This window comes from Trichechus manatus, unplaced genomic scaffold (assembly GCF_000243295.1).
Source record: "Trichechus manatus latirostris isolate Lorelei unplaced genomic scaffold, TriManLat1.0 scaffold00037, whole genome shotgun sequence".
Lineage (NCBI taxonomy): Eukaryota > Metazoa > Chordata > Mammalia > Sirenia > Trichechidae > Trichechus > Trichechus manatus.
The window spans coordinates 2,557,772-2,576,664 of NW_004443973.1; the positions used below are offsets into that span (position 1 = coordinate 2,557,772).

An 18,893-nucleotide genomic window follows, 5' to 3' on the forward strand; every position below is an offset into this window, starting at 1 on the left:
GTGACAGCACATTCCTCCTTTCCACCCCTGATTCCCCATGTCCATTCAACCAGCTCCTAACCCTCTCTGCCTTCCCATCTCACCTCCGGACAGAAGCTGCCCGTTTAGTCTCTTGTAGCTACTTGAGCTGAGAGGCACATTCCTCACGAGTATCACTTCACGTCCACAGTCCAGTCCAATCCCTGTCTGAAGAGTTGGCCTCAGAAATTGTTTTAGTTGTGGGCTGATAGAGAATCCGGGGGCTATGCTTTCCAGGGTTCCTCCAGTCTCAGTCAGACCATTAAGTCTGGTCTTCTTCCTAGAATTTGAGTTCTGCACCCCACCTTTCTCCTGCTCCATCCAGGACTCTCTGTTGTGTTCCCTGTCAGGGCAGTCGTTGGTGGTAGTCAGGCACCGTCTAGTTCTTCTGGTCTCAGGCTGATGAAATCTCTGGTTTATGTGGGCCTTTCTATCTCTTGGGCTAATACTTTCCTTGTGTCTTTGGTGTTCTTCATTCTCCTTTACTCCAGGTGGTTGGGACCAGTTGATGAATTTTAGATGGCCGCTTGCAAAATTTTAAGACCCCAGACGCCACTCACCAAAGTAGGATGCAGAACATTTTCTTAATAAGCTTTGTTAATGCCAATTGACCTAGATATCCCCTGAAAACATGGTCCCCAGACCCCTACCCCTGCTGCTTTGTCCCTCAAAGTGTTTGATTGTATTCAGGAAACTTCTTAGCTTTGGTTTAGTCCAGTTGTAGTAGCCGAGCTTTTAACCACTACACCACCAGGGCTCCAATATTATTCTAGGAACTAGCAATATAGCAGAGAGCAGAATATAAAGTCCCTGCCCTCATGGAGCTTACATTTTAGTGACAGAAGAGAGATTGAAAAAATGAAATATACTTACAGTATGTCAAGGTGTGATAAGTATTACAGAGAAATGAGATGATGGTATTTGCTATTATATGTAGAGTGATCAATGAAGGCTTCATTGGCTGTGATGTTTCAGAAGAAAACTGAAAGAAATGGAGGAATGAAGCCGTTAAATATCTGAGGGGAAAGTGTTTCAAGCAGAGGGAACAGCAAGTGCCAAGGGTTGAGCAAGAAGGTCATGTGATAGAGGAGTCAGCAGGGGACAGAGTAGTGGGAGATGAGGTCACAGAGGGGGCTGGTGGTAGGTCATGAAGGATCTTGCAAGCTTTGTATGGTTTTTTACTTTGATTCTGAGAAAAATGGGGAGCAATTTGAAGATGTTTTAAGCAGAGGAGTAACATAACTGAATTTTAAGACGGATTGTTGTGGCTACTGAATGGGGACTAGACTATGTGAGAGGGTGAAACGACTGACGGGCTAATACTGTTATTTTAGTTGCCAATTTTCACAGTAAGGTACCAAAGTATTTGACTGAAGCAAGTGGAAGGATGGAGTTGCCATTTAGTGAGATGGAGAAGAACGTAGGTAGACCAGGTTTGTTGGGGGGAAACTGGAGTTTAAGTTTTGAATATGTTAAATTTGGGATGTCTGTTAGACATTGGGAGCCCTGGTAGCGTAGTGGTTAAGAGTTCGACTGCTAACCAAAAGGTCAGCGTTCAAATCCACCAGTTGCTCCTTGAAAACCCTATGGGGCAGTTCTACTGTGTCTTGTAGGTTCACTGTGAGTTGGAATCGACTCAACGGCAGTGGGTTTGGTTTTTGGTTTTTTATTAGACATCAGGAAAGTTGTGCATCAGGATTGTATGCTTTAGCCATATTTATTAAGTTTGTATGCTGAGCAGATAATCCTAGAAGCTGGTCAATATGAAGAAGAATGCAGCATCAGGATTGGAGGAAGACTCATTAACAACCTGTGATATGCAGATGACACAACCTTGCTTGCTGAAAGTGAAGAGGATTTGAAGTACTTACTGATGAAGATCAAAGACTACAGCCTTCAGTATGGATTACACCTCAACGTAAAGAAAACAGAAATCTTCACAACTGGACCAGTAAGCAATATCATGATAAATGGAGAAAATATTGAAGTTGTCAAGGATTTAATTTTACTTGGATCCATGATCAATGCCCATGGAAGCAGCCGTCAAGAAATCAAACAGAGTATTGCATTTGGCAAATCTGTTGTAAAAGACCTGTTTAAAGTATTAAAAAGCAAAGATGTCACTTTGAGGACTAAGGTGCACCTGACCCCAAGCCATGGTATTTTCAATCGCCTCATGTGCATGTGAAAGCTGGAAGATGAATAAGGAAGACCGAAGAAGAATTGATGCCCTTGAATTATAGTGTTGGCGAAGAATATTGAATATACCATGGACTACCAGAAGAACAAACAAATCTGCCTTGGAAGAAGTATAGCCAGAGTGCTCCTTCGTCTCACATACTTTGGACATGTTATCAGGAGGAACCGGTACCTGGAGAAGGACATCATGTTTGGTAGAGAGTCAATAAAAAAGAGGAAAACCTTCAATGAGATGAATTGACACTGGCTGCAACAGTGAGCTCAAACATAGCAAAGATTGTGAGGATGGCACAGGACTGAACAGTGTTTTGTTCTGTTGTACATTGGGTTGCTGTGATTCGGAACCGACTGGAAGGCACCTAACAACAACATTAGACATCTAAGGAGACCTGATGGCACAACGGTTAAGGGCTCAGCTGCTAATTGAAAGGTTGGCAGTTTGAACTCACCCAGTGGCACTGTGAGAGAAAGACCCGGCAATCTTCTGTAAAGATTACAGCCTAGAAAACCTGATAGAGGCAGTTCTACTCCGTCACATGGGGTTGTTATGAGTCGAAATCGACTCAACGGCACCTAATAACAACAACATTAGACATTTGTATTGGTCAGGATTCAGTTGTATAGAACATAAAATGCTCTCGTTATTCTAGATAAAAGGGTGTTTTATCCAGATAATATTGTTAAAGGGCTAGAGGAGCAGATCCTAGTGCATTGAATAGTCTGGCGGTCTACAACTGTTACTGCATTACTTTTTTTTCTCTTCACTTCACATATGTGACGTCATGAGACATTTTCTCTGACAGTAGACTGGGGGGGAAAAAGGGGGACCTGGTTTAGAGATAGTTCTGTATGCTGTAACAAAAGGGGACTGCTGCAGCATTACGGCTTGACTCAAGGGTGTTCCTAAAAGAGAGAAGGGCAGGGAAATACTCCTGGTGAGCAGAACTTCTTTAACAATTGATACTAATTGTCAAGACAGAGGGATGAACAGAAAGAGTAATGTGTGTCAATTCATGAACAATGGTTAAAAGCTTAGCCAAATAGTCAGGAACTTAGACAAAAAAGATTGGGAGGTTGGTGTTATGTGTTGAATTGTGTCCCCCAGAAAGATACGTTCAAGTCCTAACCCCTGGCACCTGTGAGTGTGACCTTATTTGGAAATAGGGTCTTTGTATATGTAATCAAGTTAAAGCGAGGTCATGCTGGATTAGAGTATGCCCCAAATCCAACAACTGGTGTCCTTACAAGGAAAGAGAAATTCAGAAACAGAGACACAGACACAGAAGGAAGACAGCCATGTGAAGGTGGAGGCAGAGATTGGAGTGATGCAGCTGCAAGTCCAGGAATTCCAAGGATTGCTGGCAACCACCAGAAGCTATGAAGAGGCAAAGAAGGATTCTTCCTTAGACCCGTCAGAGGGATCATGGCCCTGGCAACACCTTGATTTTGGACTTCTAGCCTCCAGAGCTATGAGAAATAAGTTTCTGTTGTTTAAAGCCACCCAGTTTGTGGTAATGTTACGGCAGCACCAGGAAACTAAAATGGTGACAAGGATGTAGGAGATGGAAGTATATAAACAAACTTCGTAGCATGAGAACAGAATATGAGAATATTTGTGTTTTATGTAAGTGTTCACCAAAGAGAATTCATTCCAGAGGAGAAGATCATCAAATAGGCTGATGCCCCATTATTATAGCTGTCAGTCACCATCTTTTCAAAGCAACCCCAAAGCTTACACAGTGGATGCATAAACCAAGTGGTCTTCTTAAGAGGATGGGAGAAATTTATGGCTTTAACAATAAACACTTCTCACCAAAGATGATTTGACTGTAGCCATTGCTGAGTGCTCTGTCTGCAAACAGATCAGTCTTGAGCCTGGGATATGGCGTCATATTCCAGAGCAACTGGCCAACCACCTGGTGGCAAGTTGATTACATTGGATCTCCTCCATCATAGAAGGTCATTGCTATGAACACTTACTCTAGATATGGATTTTCATTCTCTGTCCACCATGTTTCTGCCAAGACTACCATCTGTGGCCTTACTAAATGCCTTTCTTGTTCAATGAATTTACATACCATGCTGCAATATTGTTTTGACCAAGGAGAAGTCAGGCAATTAGCTGACACCTATGAGATTCATTAGTCTTACCATGTTGTTTCCTGTTGTACTAGATTGTATTCTAGCTGGGAAACAACACCCGTGTGATACTAGTTTTTAGTTCCATAAACAGAATACATGGGTCTATGAATCAAGGAAGGAACCCTGGTGGCACAATCGTTAAGTGTTTGGCTGCTAAGTAAAATGTCGGCTGTTCGAACCCACCAGCATCTCCACGGGAGGAAAGACCTGGTGATCTGCTCCTGTAAAGGTTTACAGCCTAGAAAACCCTATGGAGGAAGTTCTGCTCAATCCTACAGGGTCGCTATAAGTTGGAATCAACTTGACGGCACACAACAACAACAAGAATTAAGGACTGGAAATAGAAGTGTCATCTCTGACCTTCACATCCAGTGACCTACCCACAATATTTTTGCTTCCTCCTCTGCAGCTTTGAACTCTGCTGATCTAAAGATTTTGGTATGAGGGAAGAATACTTTTATATTGGAACATAACAACGATTTGATTGAACTGGACATTGATAATTACCTGGTCACACTATAGAACCATATAACTGAACCAACAAAGTTGGTTCTTATGCCGGCTAAGGTGATTGATTCTGTTTAGCAGGAGGAAATAGTGTTGCTACAACTACTTAGTAGGAGGACTAGGTTTAGAACCCAGGAGACAACCTGGGCTGCGTCCTAGGAGCAGGTTGAAATGAATGAGTACATTATCTAGGAAAACAGAAATAGCCAAACTGATCCCAGAAGACATAGAAAATCTAAACAGACTAATTACCATCAAGGAAATAGAGAAACAATTTTTGCTACTCCAAAAAAAAAAAAAAATAAAACACACCAAACCCTAATATTTTCTCAGGGATAGCTATCATATCTTTAAGGAACAAGAAGCTTCACTATTTATACTATTCCAGAGCTTAAAAAAAGAGGAAAGGTTTCCAAATTTTATTCATAGAGCTGGCATAATATTGACACTAAGATATGGCAATGCGAGTCCAAAAGGAAAACTGTGTATCAAGGCTTACTCATGAATGTCAAACAACTCTTAATAAAATCAGAATAGATGGATATATAATCATTATGATAAATATATATCTCATTTTAAAAGCCTACATGGAGATAAAAAAAAATAGTATCAAATTACTACCTAATTTGTATATACTTAGGCTCTAGCTTCATAATCACCACATTAAGTACACCTTTAAAAAAATAAGAGAAACAAGAAAATGAAGACATACTCCAGTGAAAAGGTTACTTCGTTGATTTGTGTTTAGTAAGACCTCAGTTTACCAGAATGTCTAGGAACAGGATGTTCTGGTTAATTTATTTAGTTTTCATTGTTGGTGTTGTTAACTGAAGTTTAATAACAAAATTCTTACATTTAAATGTTTTTTTGAAAATCTTTTAAAAATAATTTTAGCCCCCTTTCTTCTTTAACCAAGAAGATTATGTCCCAAAGACTAGATGGGGTGCATAGCATGCACTTTTGTGCATACTTATTTATATATATGTATATATGTAAAAGTCCACAAGCCTTAAACTACAATGTGTTTATCCTCACAAGTCCTAGAGTGTTTCTCATTTCTATGAACTTCTACTAGTCCCCTACTGCCATGATATAAGAAGAGGGATAATAAAAGTTGGTTTTTATAACAGCATTTGGGGTCCACTGTTTGTTGCCTAGACACCATCCTACTGGACTGCCCCTGCTTGAGAGATGAAACAGGGCATTCCCGTAAAGTTCCACACCCCAGGTAAGGTAAACATAATCTAGATATTTAATCTGATGCTTGGACTCTGGGATTTATAGCTAGTTTATTGTCCCTGTGACATTTTAATAAAAGTAAGCCTGGATTTATTTGCTTAGTCCTTCCTAGCTAAATGATAATAATTCTGTCCTTTATGGCAGTTTTTCACCTGAACAGAATTGCATATTGCATTTAGTTGTCATATCTCTTTAGCTTCCTTTGCTGTGGAACAATTCCTTAGGCTTTCTTTGCAAAGCTTTCATGGTCTTGACATTTTTGAAGATTATAAGGAAGTTTTTTTTTTTTTTTTTTTAGAATGCACTTCAACGTGGGTGTCTGAGTGTTTCACCACGTTAGGTTCACATTATGCACTTTTGGTGTTGTGTCCTTCTCAGTGTGGAGTATCGCAAGGCATATGTGTCATTTTCTACTGTAAAGAGTTTTATTAACTTTGATGACTTGGTTAAGATGGTATCTGCCAGATTTCCCCACCGTGAAGGTACCTTTTTACCCTTTGTAATTAGAACAATGTGTAGGGATAGAGTTTCAGAATATGTAACTATTTTGCCCCCAACCCATTTTTGTCCAGTGGTTTTAGCATATAGTACTGATTCTTGGCTGAATCAATTATTACTCTGAAGGTTGAAAATAGTGATTTTCTAACTGTATAATTTCTTCTATATTATTTGTTATCCTGCTATAAAAAGAGGTTGCCATTGAGTCTACTCCTAGTCATGGCAACCCCATGTGTTTCAGAGTGGAACTGTGCTCCATAGGGTTTTCAGTGGCTGATTTTTTTTGGAAGTAGATTGCCAGGCCTTTCTTCCAAGGTGCCTCTGGATGGACTCGAACTTACAACATTTTGGTTAACAGCTAAGTGCATTAACTGTTTGCTCTGGACTGCTACTCAGAGAATGTTGAGCCAGAGCCAGAGCAGAAGGCATGGAAGCAAGGATTTACTCACTTGAATGTAGGAGTTGAATAAAAGGAAGGAATGGAGCATAGAATTGAGGTTTCAAGTCTGGGTGACTGGGAGGCTCACAGAGGCCTTTTCCTAAGGTAGAAAACCTGACAGTTTTATGGAGAGTATATAAGAAAGTCAGGGTGGCCCTCTCTCTTCAGCTGAAACTTTCCCTGAATTCAAAATAATATGTGCTGTTGAAAGATTTTATTGCATCAGATATGATGAGAAGTGAAATATTGTCTCTAAGCTGCACAAAAACTGACTTTGTTGAATTGGACATTTTTCATTTGTCTTTAGTAATAGTTTTATTTTAAAAAATGGATGTTAGTAACTTTTTTTTAAACCTTGAAACATGGCCTCTTCGAGCAGCTTACCAAAAAAAGAAACAGTTGTCAGCTTTCTTTTGGCTCCTCTGTCCCTCCTGCCCCTTCCTAACAACAGAGAATTTATTTTGCACCTGCTCCAACTGGGTTCTAAGTGATAAGCATCTTGCAAGCCCAGAAAATTGTAGTATCAAATCTCAGCCCCAACTGTGAGGCATCATCATCATCGAATCCCCGCTGAGAGGTGGTCCTTTCCCAACTCCCTGGAGAATCGTTCTTTCTCCCCTGGCCCCCTTTCAGGCTTGAACTCTGCTCTAAATCTTCGTTTTTAGCTACCAGCATGCATTGCTCTGCATGTTGTCACTGAATCATCCCCCTCAACTCTGCTGAACCCCGGGCTCACCAGTAGGTCAGATGTCAGAGCCCCAGGATCACTGAGTGCCTGATTCCAATAATAAGTGTACTTTTTTAAGGAGAGGAAATGGACCTTTCTATTTGTTACAGTCCATCGCTTTTTTCCAGAAACAAATGCTAAAGGAATATTTGATTTATTAGGTGTGATTTGGTAAATATATGTAAATATTGCCTAATATGCACAAAACTGCTTTCATTTACATCTTCATAAATGCTTTATTGTAACTCATGATTTATTTTAAGAGGAACATGGCTTTTTCACTATTAGGAAAACATAAATGTTTTAAAATAATGTCATATTCACGAACAGTCTTTCAAGAGATTTCAAATAAAAATAGCAAATACTATTTACATATGTATATAACATTCTAATTGGACTTAAGTGTGTGGTTTTTAAAGGAAAGAAAACGATGCTTATAGAGACTTATACTTCTGCCTTTATGCTTTCTCTTAGGTTTTTCAAACAGACCAAAGTCATTAAAAATATTCCTTAACCCCCAAAGCCACAAAAAAGAAGCTACCCAGATCTATTATGAGAAGGTCGAACCTCTGTTGAAGCTTGCAGGAATAAAAACTGATGTAACAAGTAAGTCATTTTCAGAATATAATTTTACCATTAAAAAAAAAAAAAAACATAGTTAAGGAAACAAGATAACTTAATATTGTTCCTAATCCAACCTTAGGAAGTTACTTGTAATATCTAAGGCTTTTTATGTGATTCCATAACCTACTGCAGCCAGCCCTAAAATTACGATTATTTTGTTTTCTCTTTTATTATATTATTTTTATTAGAATACCAATATTTTCTCTTAACATTTTCTTTTTAGATTTGAAAAATTATTAGGAATCATTTTAAAAGGAGCTGTATGCTTTTTGGTATCTTCGTTTAGATTATTTGTTATCTGCACATTTCTGCAGTTTGGCAGGCACTTGATTTTGCTCACTTAGGTGTTTGACGTCTTTCCATGGTATCCTTCATTAGGTTGTTTTTGTTCAGACTCTGACCCCTGCTGGTTAGGTCAAAACCAAACACTTAACTGCTGGTTTTAGATAAATTTAAAGGAGCCAGAAGCTTATATTCACTATCTAAAATAAGAAAAATGCTTAGGTTTGTGCCAAGGAAAATTGAAACTTACCAAAACTAAAATTAATATAAAGAAGATTAAGACAATACTTTTTGATTTTTTTAATTTGGTGAGCAAAGGTTCCTTTGTTTCCTTGAGACTTTTATTTTTTTCCTGTGGAGTGGAAGGAATTGATATTATTCTCACCTTCACCTTTTCTGGCTTTATTTCTGCACGAATTCCCTAACACAGAATGTAAATTTGCAGTAAATTGTGAAGAGTATTGCATAAGAAGCCTACTCAGGAGACAAGCTCAGAGTCCCGCTAGAATCTCTTAGTCCCAATTCTAAATTCCTGGGGAAGGGATTCAGAGTGACCTGGCTTTGCTCAGCTCTGACTAAAGATGATGGATCTCGAAATGTAAATAGTCATTAAAGCCCACACCTCATGACTTGAGGTAATGTGGGAAGTTCCTCAAAAAAGGCAATCTTTGTTGGAAGGATGTCCGCCCCAAAAAACAACCGCTATACAGGTCCCAGAGAAACTGTCATGAAAAATTCAAGAATTTTTGAGTTAAAATGAAGTTGTAGTAAAGGACTTAACCTTTCATATTTGTCACTTTTGACTGACTTAGATGTGATTTGCAAGGAAAGGGAAAATTCAGATATAGCATTCCTTTCTACTGAAGATTTTCAAAGATTGGCTAAAGGAAAAGTTTGAAATTCATGTTAGGATGTGACTTGGAGTTTTTATATGCATGTGTTATAGTACTTGAGAGGATCCCTGAGTGGTGCAGAGGGCTAAGTGCTTGACTACTAGCTGAAAGGTTGTTGGTTTGAACCAACTAAGAGGCACCTTGGAAGACAGGCTTGGTGATTTTCTTCTGAAAGGTCACAGACTTGAAAACCCTACGTGGGATCACCATGAGTTGAAACTGACTCAATGGCATCTAACAACAACATAGTAGTATATAGTTGAATAGTTCAACCTCAGTAATGTAAACAGTTAAAAGTCAAATACACTTATTGGCAAGCTCAATAACATTAATTATTTTGTTTCATTGATTAATATGTAAATACTACAGAGCAGTTTGGTATCGATATTACTGTATGTCACTCAGTTTAAGAAACCCTTGTTGAATGCTCTGTGCTAAACACTATGCAGGATGAAAGGTAAATAAGATATGTTTCCTGCTCTTGAGTGACTTTCAGTTTTCTAGGGATTCAAATAGATATTTTAGACTGAACATTATAACTGGGATATACATAAAAGAACTATGATATTTCAGAAGGTGATAAAAATTTTGATCAGCAAGCTCAGAAAAAAGCATTTGAGCTGGATATTGAAGGTTGGGCCAGTCTTTAAGAATCAGAGAAGGCCAAAAAAAAAAAAACTTTTCTGTGCCTACACAGAGGAAGGAAAGTGAGGGAAGGAAGACAGGTCAGTAAGCACACACAACTGGTGTGTGTGTGTGTGTGTGTGTGTTGCACCAATAATATCTTGGGAGTTCTTTCCATGACTTTGCTGTGCCTTCCTCTGTTTCTTTTCATCATCATAAAATGGCTACCAGTGGATTGGATGTGTCTTTATTCATATTGAATGGAAAGAGATGAGTATATGAGAGAGACCAACATTTTTTTTTAATTTTAATTTTATTTTGTTGCTGTTGTGAATATGCACAGCAAAACGTACACCAATTCAACCATTTCTATATGTACAATTCAGTGACATTGATTACATTCTTTGAGTTGTGCAACCATAGAGACCAACATATTTTAATGTTGAACATGGATTAAAATGTCTTCCTCTCAGTTTGACTGTGCCAGTATACTACCTGTGTCCCACCTGGAGCAATCACTTCCTTAAACAACAAGACCTTTCCCAGGGGCTGAAGGTGGGACCCCCTTTTCCTGAAGGCTGCAGATACTTGAACTGAAACTAGGTTCTGTTAGGCAGAAGAAAGGGAAAAATGGCTTCTAGGTAGGTCCAACAATGTACACTAAAGGAAATCTGTGTTCAGATTGTGGATGGCTATTTCTACTACACTCAGGAGTTTATTTACTGTACATTAACCCAGAGCTGGTGTAAATTTTTTATCATACTTTTATAATCTGGTTTTGCAAAGATGACTCTGCCAGCTGAATGAAGATTAGAAAGGAAGAGAGAGAGGATGGAGGTGAAATGAAACTGGTGCATGAAATTGAACTAAGGCAGAAAATGGTAGGAACGTGTCTTTCTTCTTAAAACAGTTGTATTTGTAGAGAAAATATTACGTATTAGTTCATTTTTCTAAGTTCATAAATATTAGTGAATATTACATTTAGTTTAACTTAAAATATTACATAAGGCACATTTAGGATTTACTTTATATTTGTGCAGAATGGCTAATTATTAGCTGCCTAACACTCCTCCTACAGGCAAAATTATAAAATTGCATCCTTCTAAAACTATTTTAGTCTGTATATTGCCTAAATATTTATAAAAATTATTTTCTATTTTGTGTAAAAGACTGACTAAATATGTAAATACTTGAAAAGTATTGGTTTTCCTACCAGTGTGATTTTGTGATTCTAATAAGATATTTGAAAGTATATTGTATATTATAGGTATATAGAAATATGGTCTTCATGCCTTTAATTTCAGTTTCATAAAATTAAGTCATAGTAAGTTTCACCCCACATTTTGTTTGAAAGAAAAAACTATATGAAAGAGGAAAGCAGAAAATATACTTATCTTCTGAATGTCCAGTAACCATTGCTTTAACACACCCTTGCATACACTGGTGAATCAAATGAAATTTGAATTACATAATAAATTTTATACAATGACGAATTCACTAGGAAATGGTGCTATATAAATATAAAAAATGACTTGAAAAATTACAAGATATAAACATTATGACTTTTTTTTTAAATGGATCTCACCACATTAGTAAAAATATAGTTGTTCCCTTCATTGTAGCTGTCCTGAAACCCTAACTACTTCCTAATGTAGATGAATATTTTTTGAAATGTTTGAGCTCAGGTTGAATCCCCTCTGTTATCTACCCCCAATGCAGTATTTTATCTAATAATGGTATCAAAAGAACTGGAAGAACCTAGAAAGAGCTGAGTTATTTTTCCAAATAACCTATTGGTAGACAAAGCAAAGAAGAGCAGGAGTGGCAAACCTTTGCTGGCATATGATACCATTTCATTATTTTGCTCCTGAAATAAAGCAGACTTAAGGACTACACCATTAAATGTGTGAGAGGAATTTTGAGAGGTTATAGATTCATAGGATTATATGTAGAACAATAAAGTGAAAAAGCCAAGGCAACAGAGAAGTCAGACTACAAAGCACGTCAGAGACCATCTAGTTCAGCGTCCACCCGTGTGGTGGAGTGCAGGTGTGTGGTAGTCCTTGTGGGTGACCATGCAGGCTTGGTTTGTGCACCTACACTAGAAGCAGTGTATGTTGTTACTGGACAATACTGTTAGCCATTCTTATTTTGAGTTCAGGGTCACTGAGCCTTTGCACAGATTAGAAAATTCCACCTTCTCTGTGATGACTTAGGACAAGGTGCTAGTTCTTCTGGGCTGAGTCAGCTCAAGGTCACCTAGCATGTTGAGCAGGAGTACTGTCTGGATTGCAAACTCACCTGCCTCTTTGGCCAAGTACTTTTGTTCTAGCAACAAACTGCACAACCATCTGCAGAGCCCTGTGAGCTAATATTTGCCTCCTTGTACTTTTTAATCTACTAGAGTTAACATTGAGGTTGTCAAGGATTTAATTTTTCTTGGATCCACCATTAATGCCCATGGAAGCAGCAGTCAGGAAATCAAGCGATGTATTGCATTGGGCAAATCTGCTGCAAAAGACCTCTTTAAAGTGTTAAAAAAAACATAAACGTCACTTTGAGGACTAAAGTGCACCTGACCTAAGCCACGGTATTTTCAATTGCCTCATATTCATGCAAAAGCTGGGCAGTGAATAAGGAAGACTGAAAAAGAATTGGTGCCTTTGAATTATGGTGCTGGAGAAGAATATTGAATATACCATGGACTGCCAGAAGAAACAACAAGTCTGCCTTGGAGAAGGACAGCCAGAGTGCTCTTCGGCAGCATCAATGGTGAGACTTCATCTTGCATACTTTGGACATGTTCTCAGTCCCTGGAGAAGGACATCATGCTCGGTAAACAAGAGAGTTAGTGAAAAAGAAGACCTTCTGCAAGATGGATTAACACAGTGGCTGCAACAGTGGGCTCAAACATAGCAATGATTGTGAGGATGGCATAGGAACAGGCAGTGTTTCATTCTGTTGTACATAGGGTCGCTATGAGTCGGAACCAACTCCACAGCACCTAACAATAATAACAACAGAGTTAATGATATTTTTTGTAGAAATTCAAAGAAATGTGGTCTATCTTGTATATAAGAAACACAATGCTTAGGGGACAATGAGCTTCTGTTAAGGGGAATGGAAAAATTGGAGAATAGTTAATGGTGATGGTTGAACAACATGATGAACATACATGTGAAGATTTTAGAAATGGCAAATGTTTTATTACCTATATATTTATCAAAGTAATAATAATTAAAAAAGAGTAATTAAGATATTTGAAACCAGATATTTGTCTCCCCTTGGTCCCCTCCTGTTCATTACAGGCACACACCCATGTTCTTCAGTTACTCCTGTAGTAACAAAGCTGCTAGACCTTTATCATCATGGTCAAAGATGCTTGTCTGAATGCAGCCTAGAGTTCAATGTCCAGGGAAGTTCTTAGTAACCAGATAATTCCTACCTCCTGTGTGGCCCTGGGCAGAATTGTCAAGTGTGGTTTGTTGTCAGCTTCTTCTTTTTACTCCTTCTAAAATCATGCTTCTAACTTCTGACAATTTTACCAGGTCTCTTTGTATTGTTTCCCTTTGGCTCTTTAGATTCTACTTGAAGCTTGTCCTTCCTTAGAAATTCTTCTTGTCATTCCTGTTCCCACCCAGCAGAAAATTAAGCAATTTGATAAAAATGAGTCGAAAAGATGGTAGTAGCCTGAGGCATTGCTCCTTCCAATTTTACCTGCATCTTAACAAAAATTTGAATAGTAAATTTTCATGCATCATATCCAGCTAGAGGTAGGGATAATTTTGGGTAAAATGTTCTTATTACCCCCGAAATAATTGTGTATGTATAAGGCCAGTCCTGTCTCTGACACTGAGACATGAGTTAGGGAGTTAAAACTGGCTCTCTGAGGTCAATGGAGAGTCATTAAAGAGTTTTATGCAGGGTAGTGATATGATTAAATCTGTTTAAGAAAAGTCATCCTGGCCAGAGTTTGGAGAGAGAGTGGATGGAGGGAGGCTGGTGAAATGGCTGTTTTAATACACACACTAAAGATGGTGGTGACCAGATCTACGGCATTGGCTGTGAGGAATGGAGGAATACTGCAGCATAATTAAAAGACAGAAATGACTGGCCTTGGCTATGGGTTGAACATAGACAGTGAAGGAGAGGGATAATTAGGATAAAGTTCATTTTCCTTTTTGGGGCAGTAGAGAGTGGATAATGGGAAAAACAACAACAACAATATATTTGAGAGGCAATATGAACTGAAAGGGCGGTAGTTAGAACCCACGAGCCGCTCCTCAGGAGAAAGATGTAGCAGTCTGCTTCCATAAAGAATATAGCCTTGGAAACCCTGTGGGGCAGTTCTCCCCTATCCTGTAGGGTTGCTATGAGTTGGAATGGACTCAATGGCAATGGATTTTGTTTCGTTTTGTTTTGGGGGTCTATATTTGAAGGTAGGAGCTCTGGTGACGCAACCTTTTGTCTGCTAACTGAAAGATTCGCATTTGGAACCCACCTAGTGGCTCCTTAGGAAAAAGAACTGGTGATGTGCTCCCATAAAGATTACAACCTTGAAAACCATATGGAGTAGTTATATCCTGGAACACATGGGATCACTATGAGTTATTTCAACAGCAACATATTTGAAGATGCACATGATGGATCCAGTTCTGAGCTTACTAAGTTTGAAGACCCTATAGGATAGGAAAGGAAATGACAACATCTGAGTATCCTATCCCGTTATAGAATTTTATCAGAGATCAATAAGTGTCTCTATGTTCAAATCAAATCACATCCAATTTTATTTCAGTCTGTTTCCTCATAAGCATTCAATATCAACTTCAAGACATTACTCTCCTCTAATCTGTTACTCCTGAGGAAGTACTGTTTAAACTGAAAGTTGTGGTAGTGTGAGAGGTGGAGTTCCAGCAGTAGGAACTGTGTGTTCAAAGACCCGTAAATAATGATGACTCCGAATTTCCTGTATAGAAGAGGCTATGGAGACAATCTCATTAGGAAAGGAAAGTAGATGAGAGAAGAAGCTAGTTTACTTCTTTTGAAACTGCATTTGCCTAACTTCCCACTGTTTATGTTTATTTGGAGTGGGATAATCTGATCTGGATTTTTCTGGATTTAGAGTCTGTATTATCTTGTTTAAACACATGCTTTGATTCCTTCTACTGTATCTAAATATAGTCCAAATAATTATTCTTTTGCTCTACATTATTCTTATAATCATTTATTCTACCTTATATTACATGTTCATATTTTTATTAGTGTGTATCTTCTATCTCTCTGTAGAATATAAACTCCCTGAAGCCTAGGGCTTTATTCATTTTGTTCATTATACTAATATGTTTTTATAGAGGTGGATGGTCAGGTTTCTTGCATCTTTTCTCTTTGGGATCAATGATTTTATTTAACTTTTACAATGTTACTAAAAAAATTACTATTCTTGGACAGTTTGCATTAGTGTATATTCAAATTCTATCTAAAAGATTAAAGGAAACAATAAACCATTACAGCAAATTTTTCCTAAATGTAAATAGCATTCAGTTATAACATTGTTTTTAAGTTAACTTTGTATTGAATTTGAAAAGCCATACCAAAGCTTACTTTGGTATAAAAGCAAGACTTGATTAACTGAGTCTCAGCATGAATATTCTTTAATAATGCCTTTAATTACTTTTAATGGGTGTATGTAAGATATTCATTATTTTGCATTTTAAGGTTGCAACTATTGCAGCTACTTGCTGTGGTTGTAAGTGAATGATCAGCCCACAATCTTTTATGTTCACTTAGCCTTCCTACTTTATTAATATTAATATTTTATATTTCATCTTACTATAGCTTCCTTCTGATTAGAGTTTAACATACAGAGGTTTTATTCATGTGAGTGTTACCAGCATTTGAATATGCTGTGGGAGAATTACAGTGTAACACTGCTGGATACAGAATGATTCTTTTAGACACCAAGACTAATAATTTTTAACGATTTCTAAAAACATTGTAGGAAAAACTTGAACCATGCTGGCACCAGGAACAGACAGGCATGAAAGATTAATGTAATCTCGCATATAGTGATGCACATTCTTACACAAAAAATCCATCTGCAATGTCATGTCAGTCATCAGAAATCTTTGATGGGTGGATACAGCTGGGCTGTCTCTTCTGGCACAGACGCCCTAGAAAATGCTAAATGTGGTTGCGATGCTTGGTGCCATCTGCAGTGTGCCAGTTTATCCTGTCTTCATTGGCATTTACAATACTGCATAGGGCATCAGTGATTCTGGAGACAGCGATACAGAGTGACAGATTCATTTCCTCCGAGGATCCGGGCTCTGGTGGCCTGCGTGCCACCTTCCTCCTCGGGCTTGGATCTGTTGTCACTGGTGTTGGCTTCACTTCATATTTTCACATCCAACTCCTCCTCTTTTTAGTCTAGCAATTCCAGATACACATTTTTCTAGTATGTAAATCTTACACTAACCTTTCAACTAATTTATTCATTTAAGGTTGCCAAAGTGACTGTTTGATGCCAGCTAATATGCCTTATTTTCAAAATACTGCTGCTCCTAGGCTTCAGATGTAAAAGAAGTGTGTCTTATTTAGGGAACAGAAAACAAACAGGTACCAAGATAAATTTTCCAACCTCTATGTGGTGGATAGCCCCAAATGACTGATGTAGTTGGAACAAATATATAACCGTCTTTTACATAAAGCTATAAAACACATCAGGCAGCTAACACTTACTTCTCTTTTCATGATTAAAATATAAATATTCAATAATAAATGTTGTTTTATGACTTACCATATGTTTATCATATTGTTTTGCCAAACTAAGTTAAGAAGTATAGAACTGTAGATCATTGTTTAAAACTTTTACTTTTTGTGCTTTTTTTTTTTTTTTTTTTTAAATAGTAACGGAATATGAAGGCCATGCTCTATCACTGCTTAAAGAATGTGAACTCCAAGGATTTGATGGGTAGGTTATATTATCTCTAAGTGTCCCATAGTTTATGTTATTGTTTTGTTTATTTTTAGCTACCTATTGGGACCCAGAATTTTAGAAATTTGTGATGTTAGTAATAAGGCTTTATTTCATTCATATATATATGTAATAATAATTAATATAATAATAATGATGATAATCTGACGTGGCCATCCACCTGCCAGGATCTGGCATAGGAAAGAAAGCAAAAGAGAGAGATGTAATTATAAATAGTGGGAAATCAGTGTACCACCCTATACTTATGTAATATGCATACATTTGCATCTATAATCCTTAATTCTTGGCTTTAACCAAGTGAGTATCTTGAAAAGTATCGATGGAAGATATTATTTTGATTATATGATGTAACTATGTTACGATCTTTATTTGCAAATTTATTGATAGTTTTAATAGCTATCCATAGGCTAATTTGACTGTGATTGATCTGGGGGTAAATGTTTTATAAAAACAAATACATTTTTTACAGAATGGATAAAAGAGGCTAATTTTAATGATCTCATAATTTAGTGACTACCAAGTAGGTGAGTTATTCATAGGAGGCATTGAAAACCATTTTTTGCAATGCATTGTGGGAGTGTGCAGAGATTGCGCTAAAACTAAAACCAAACCAGTTGCCGTGGAGTTGATTTCAACTCATAGCAACCCAGTAGGACAGAGTAGAACTTCCCCGTAGGATTTTCAAGGCTGTAAATCTTCACAGAAGCAGACTGCCAAGTCTTTCCCCCGCGGAGCGGCTCATGGTTTCAGTTGGTGAGTTGAACCGCCGACCTTTTGGTTAGCTAGCAGCCGAGCGCTTTAACCACTGTGTCACCAGAGATCCTTAGAGATTGCTTACTGGTGTGCAAATATTAGAAACAAGACAAGTGATATTTACTTTAATAGTCATTTTTTAAAATTAAGTGAATCATTTTTTAAAATGAGGTGATGTAAAAGACTATTTCTTTGGGGAAGAATTTTGTAACAGTGGATATTTGAGGGTTTTAAAAATTAGCAAGTATGGGAATTACCTGTGTCCTGTGGTGATGGGGATGGGACAACAAAAGGCCCAAACGTTAGGAAGGGCATTTGGTTCTTTCAGCCAGAGTGAAAGGCTTTAATCTTCCATATGAGCTGATAGAATGTTTCAGGGAGGGAAGTGATGCAAGCAAAATGGAGCATTATCAGGGCTGTTTTCCAAAAATGCTTAATTTTTTTTATAAGAAAGAATTGGGGTTGGTGAAGAAGAAAGCTTGGTAAGTAAAACATGATTTTTCAAAAAGGAATTTAATCAGAAGGAGTAAATCTGGATGGCAATATTAGATAAATATTAAGGATGAGGAGTATGGGGTAGGAGATTACCTCAGAGACTTATACTTAGAGGTAGACAGAAGGAATAACAGGCTACGTTTAGGACATTATCACACACTATAACATTTAAGAAAAGTAATTGGGGGAAGCATGCCACTAGCTGCTGACCTCAGTACACTGCCTAGCCCCAACCAGCTGGTGAGTGTTGGAGGGTGCCTGCATTGCAAATGAGTCCTTGCCTCAAAACATGATTATATAAATGATGGTATTAATGGATACCACAGGTGTCAGACTTGATGTTGTCCACCAGCGTTGTGAAATGTTCTGCTGAATGTGGTTTCTATAAATACGTTCTGTTGGTAATTATAGAAGTATGACAAGGATTAAGCACTTTGCAGACTAAGGAAAGGATATTGC

At 37.8% G+C, this 18,893-nt stretch overlaps 1 protein-coding gene across 3 annotated transcripts in view; it reads left to right on the forward strand.

Moving 5' to 3' along the window:
* Positions 1-18,893, forward strand: part of CERKL (ceramide kinase like) — a 119,171-nt gene that overhangs the window by 75,349 nt on the left and 24,929 nt on the right. Inside the window, exons 3-4 of one of the 3 annotated variants that reach the window (XM_004375453.2) lie at positions 8,244-8,375; positions 17,099-17,162. The exons of 1 other annotated variant lie outside the window; for it this stretch is intronic. In XM_004375453.2, coding sequence (XP_004375510.1) covers positions 8,244-8,375; positions 17,099-17,162 — 196 coding nt within the window. The remainder of the gene's footprint in view (positions 1-8,243; positions 8,376-17,098; positions 17,163-18,893) is intronic. One more of the 3 variants, XM_004375454.2, reaches the window with a different exon arrangement.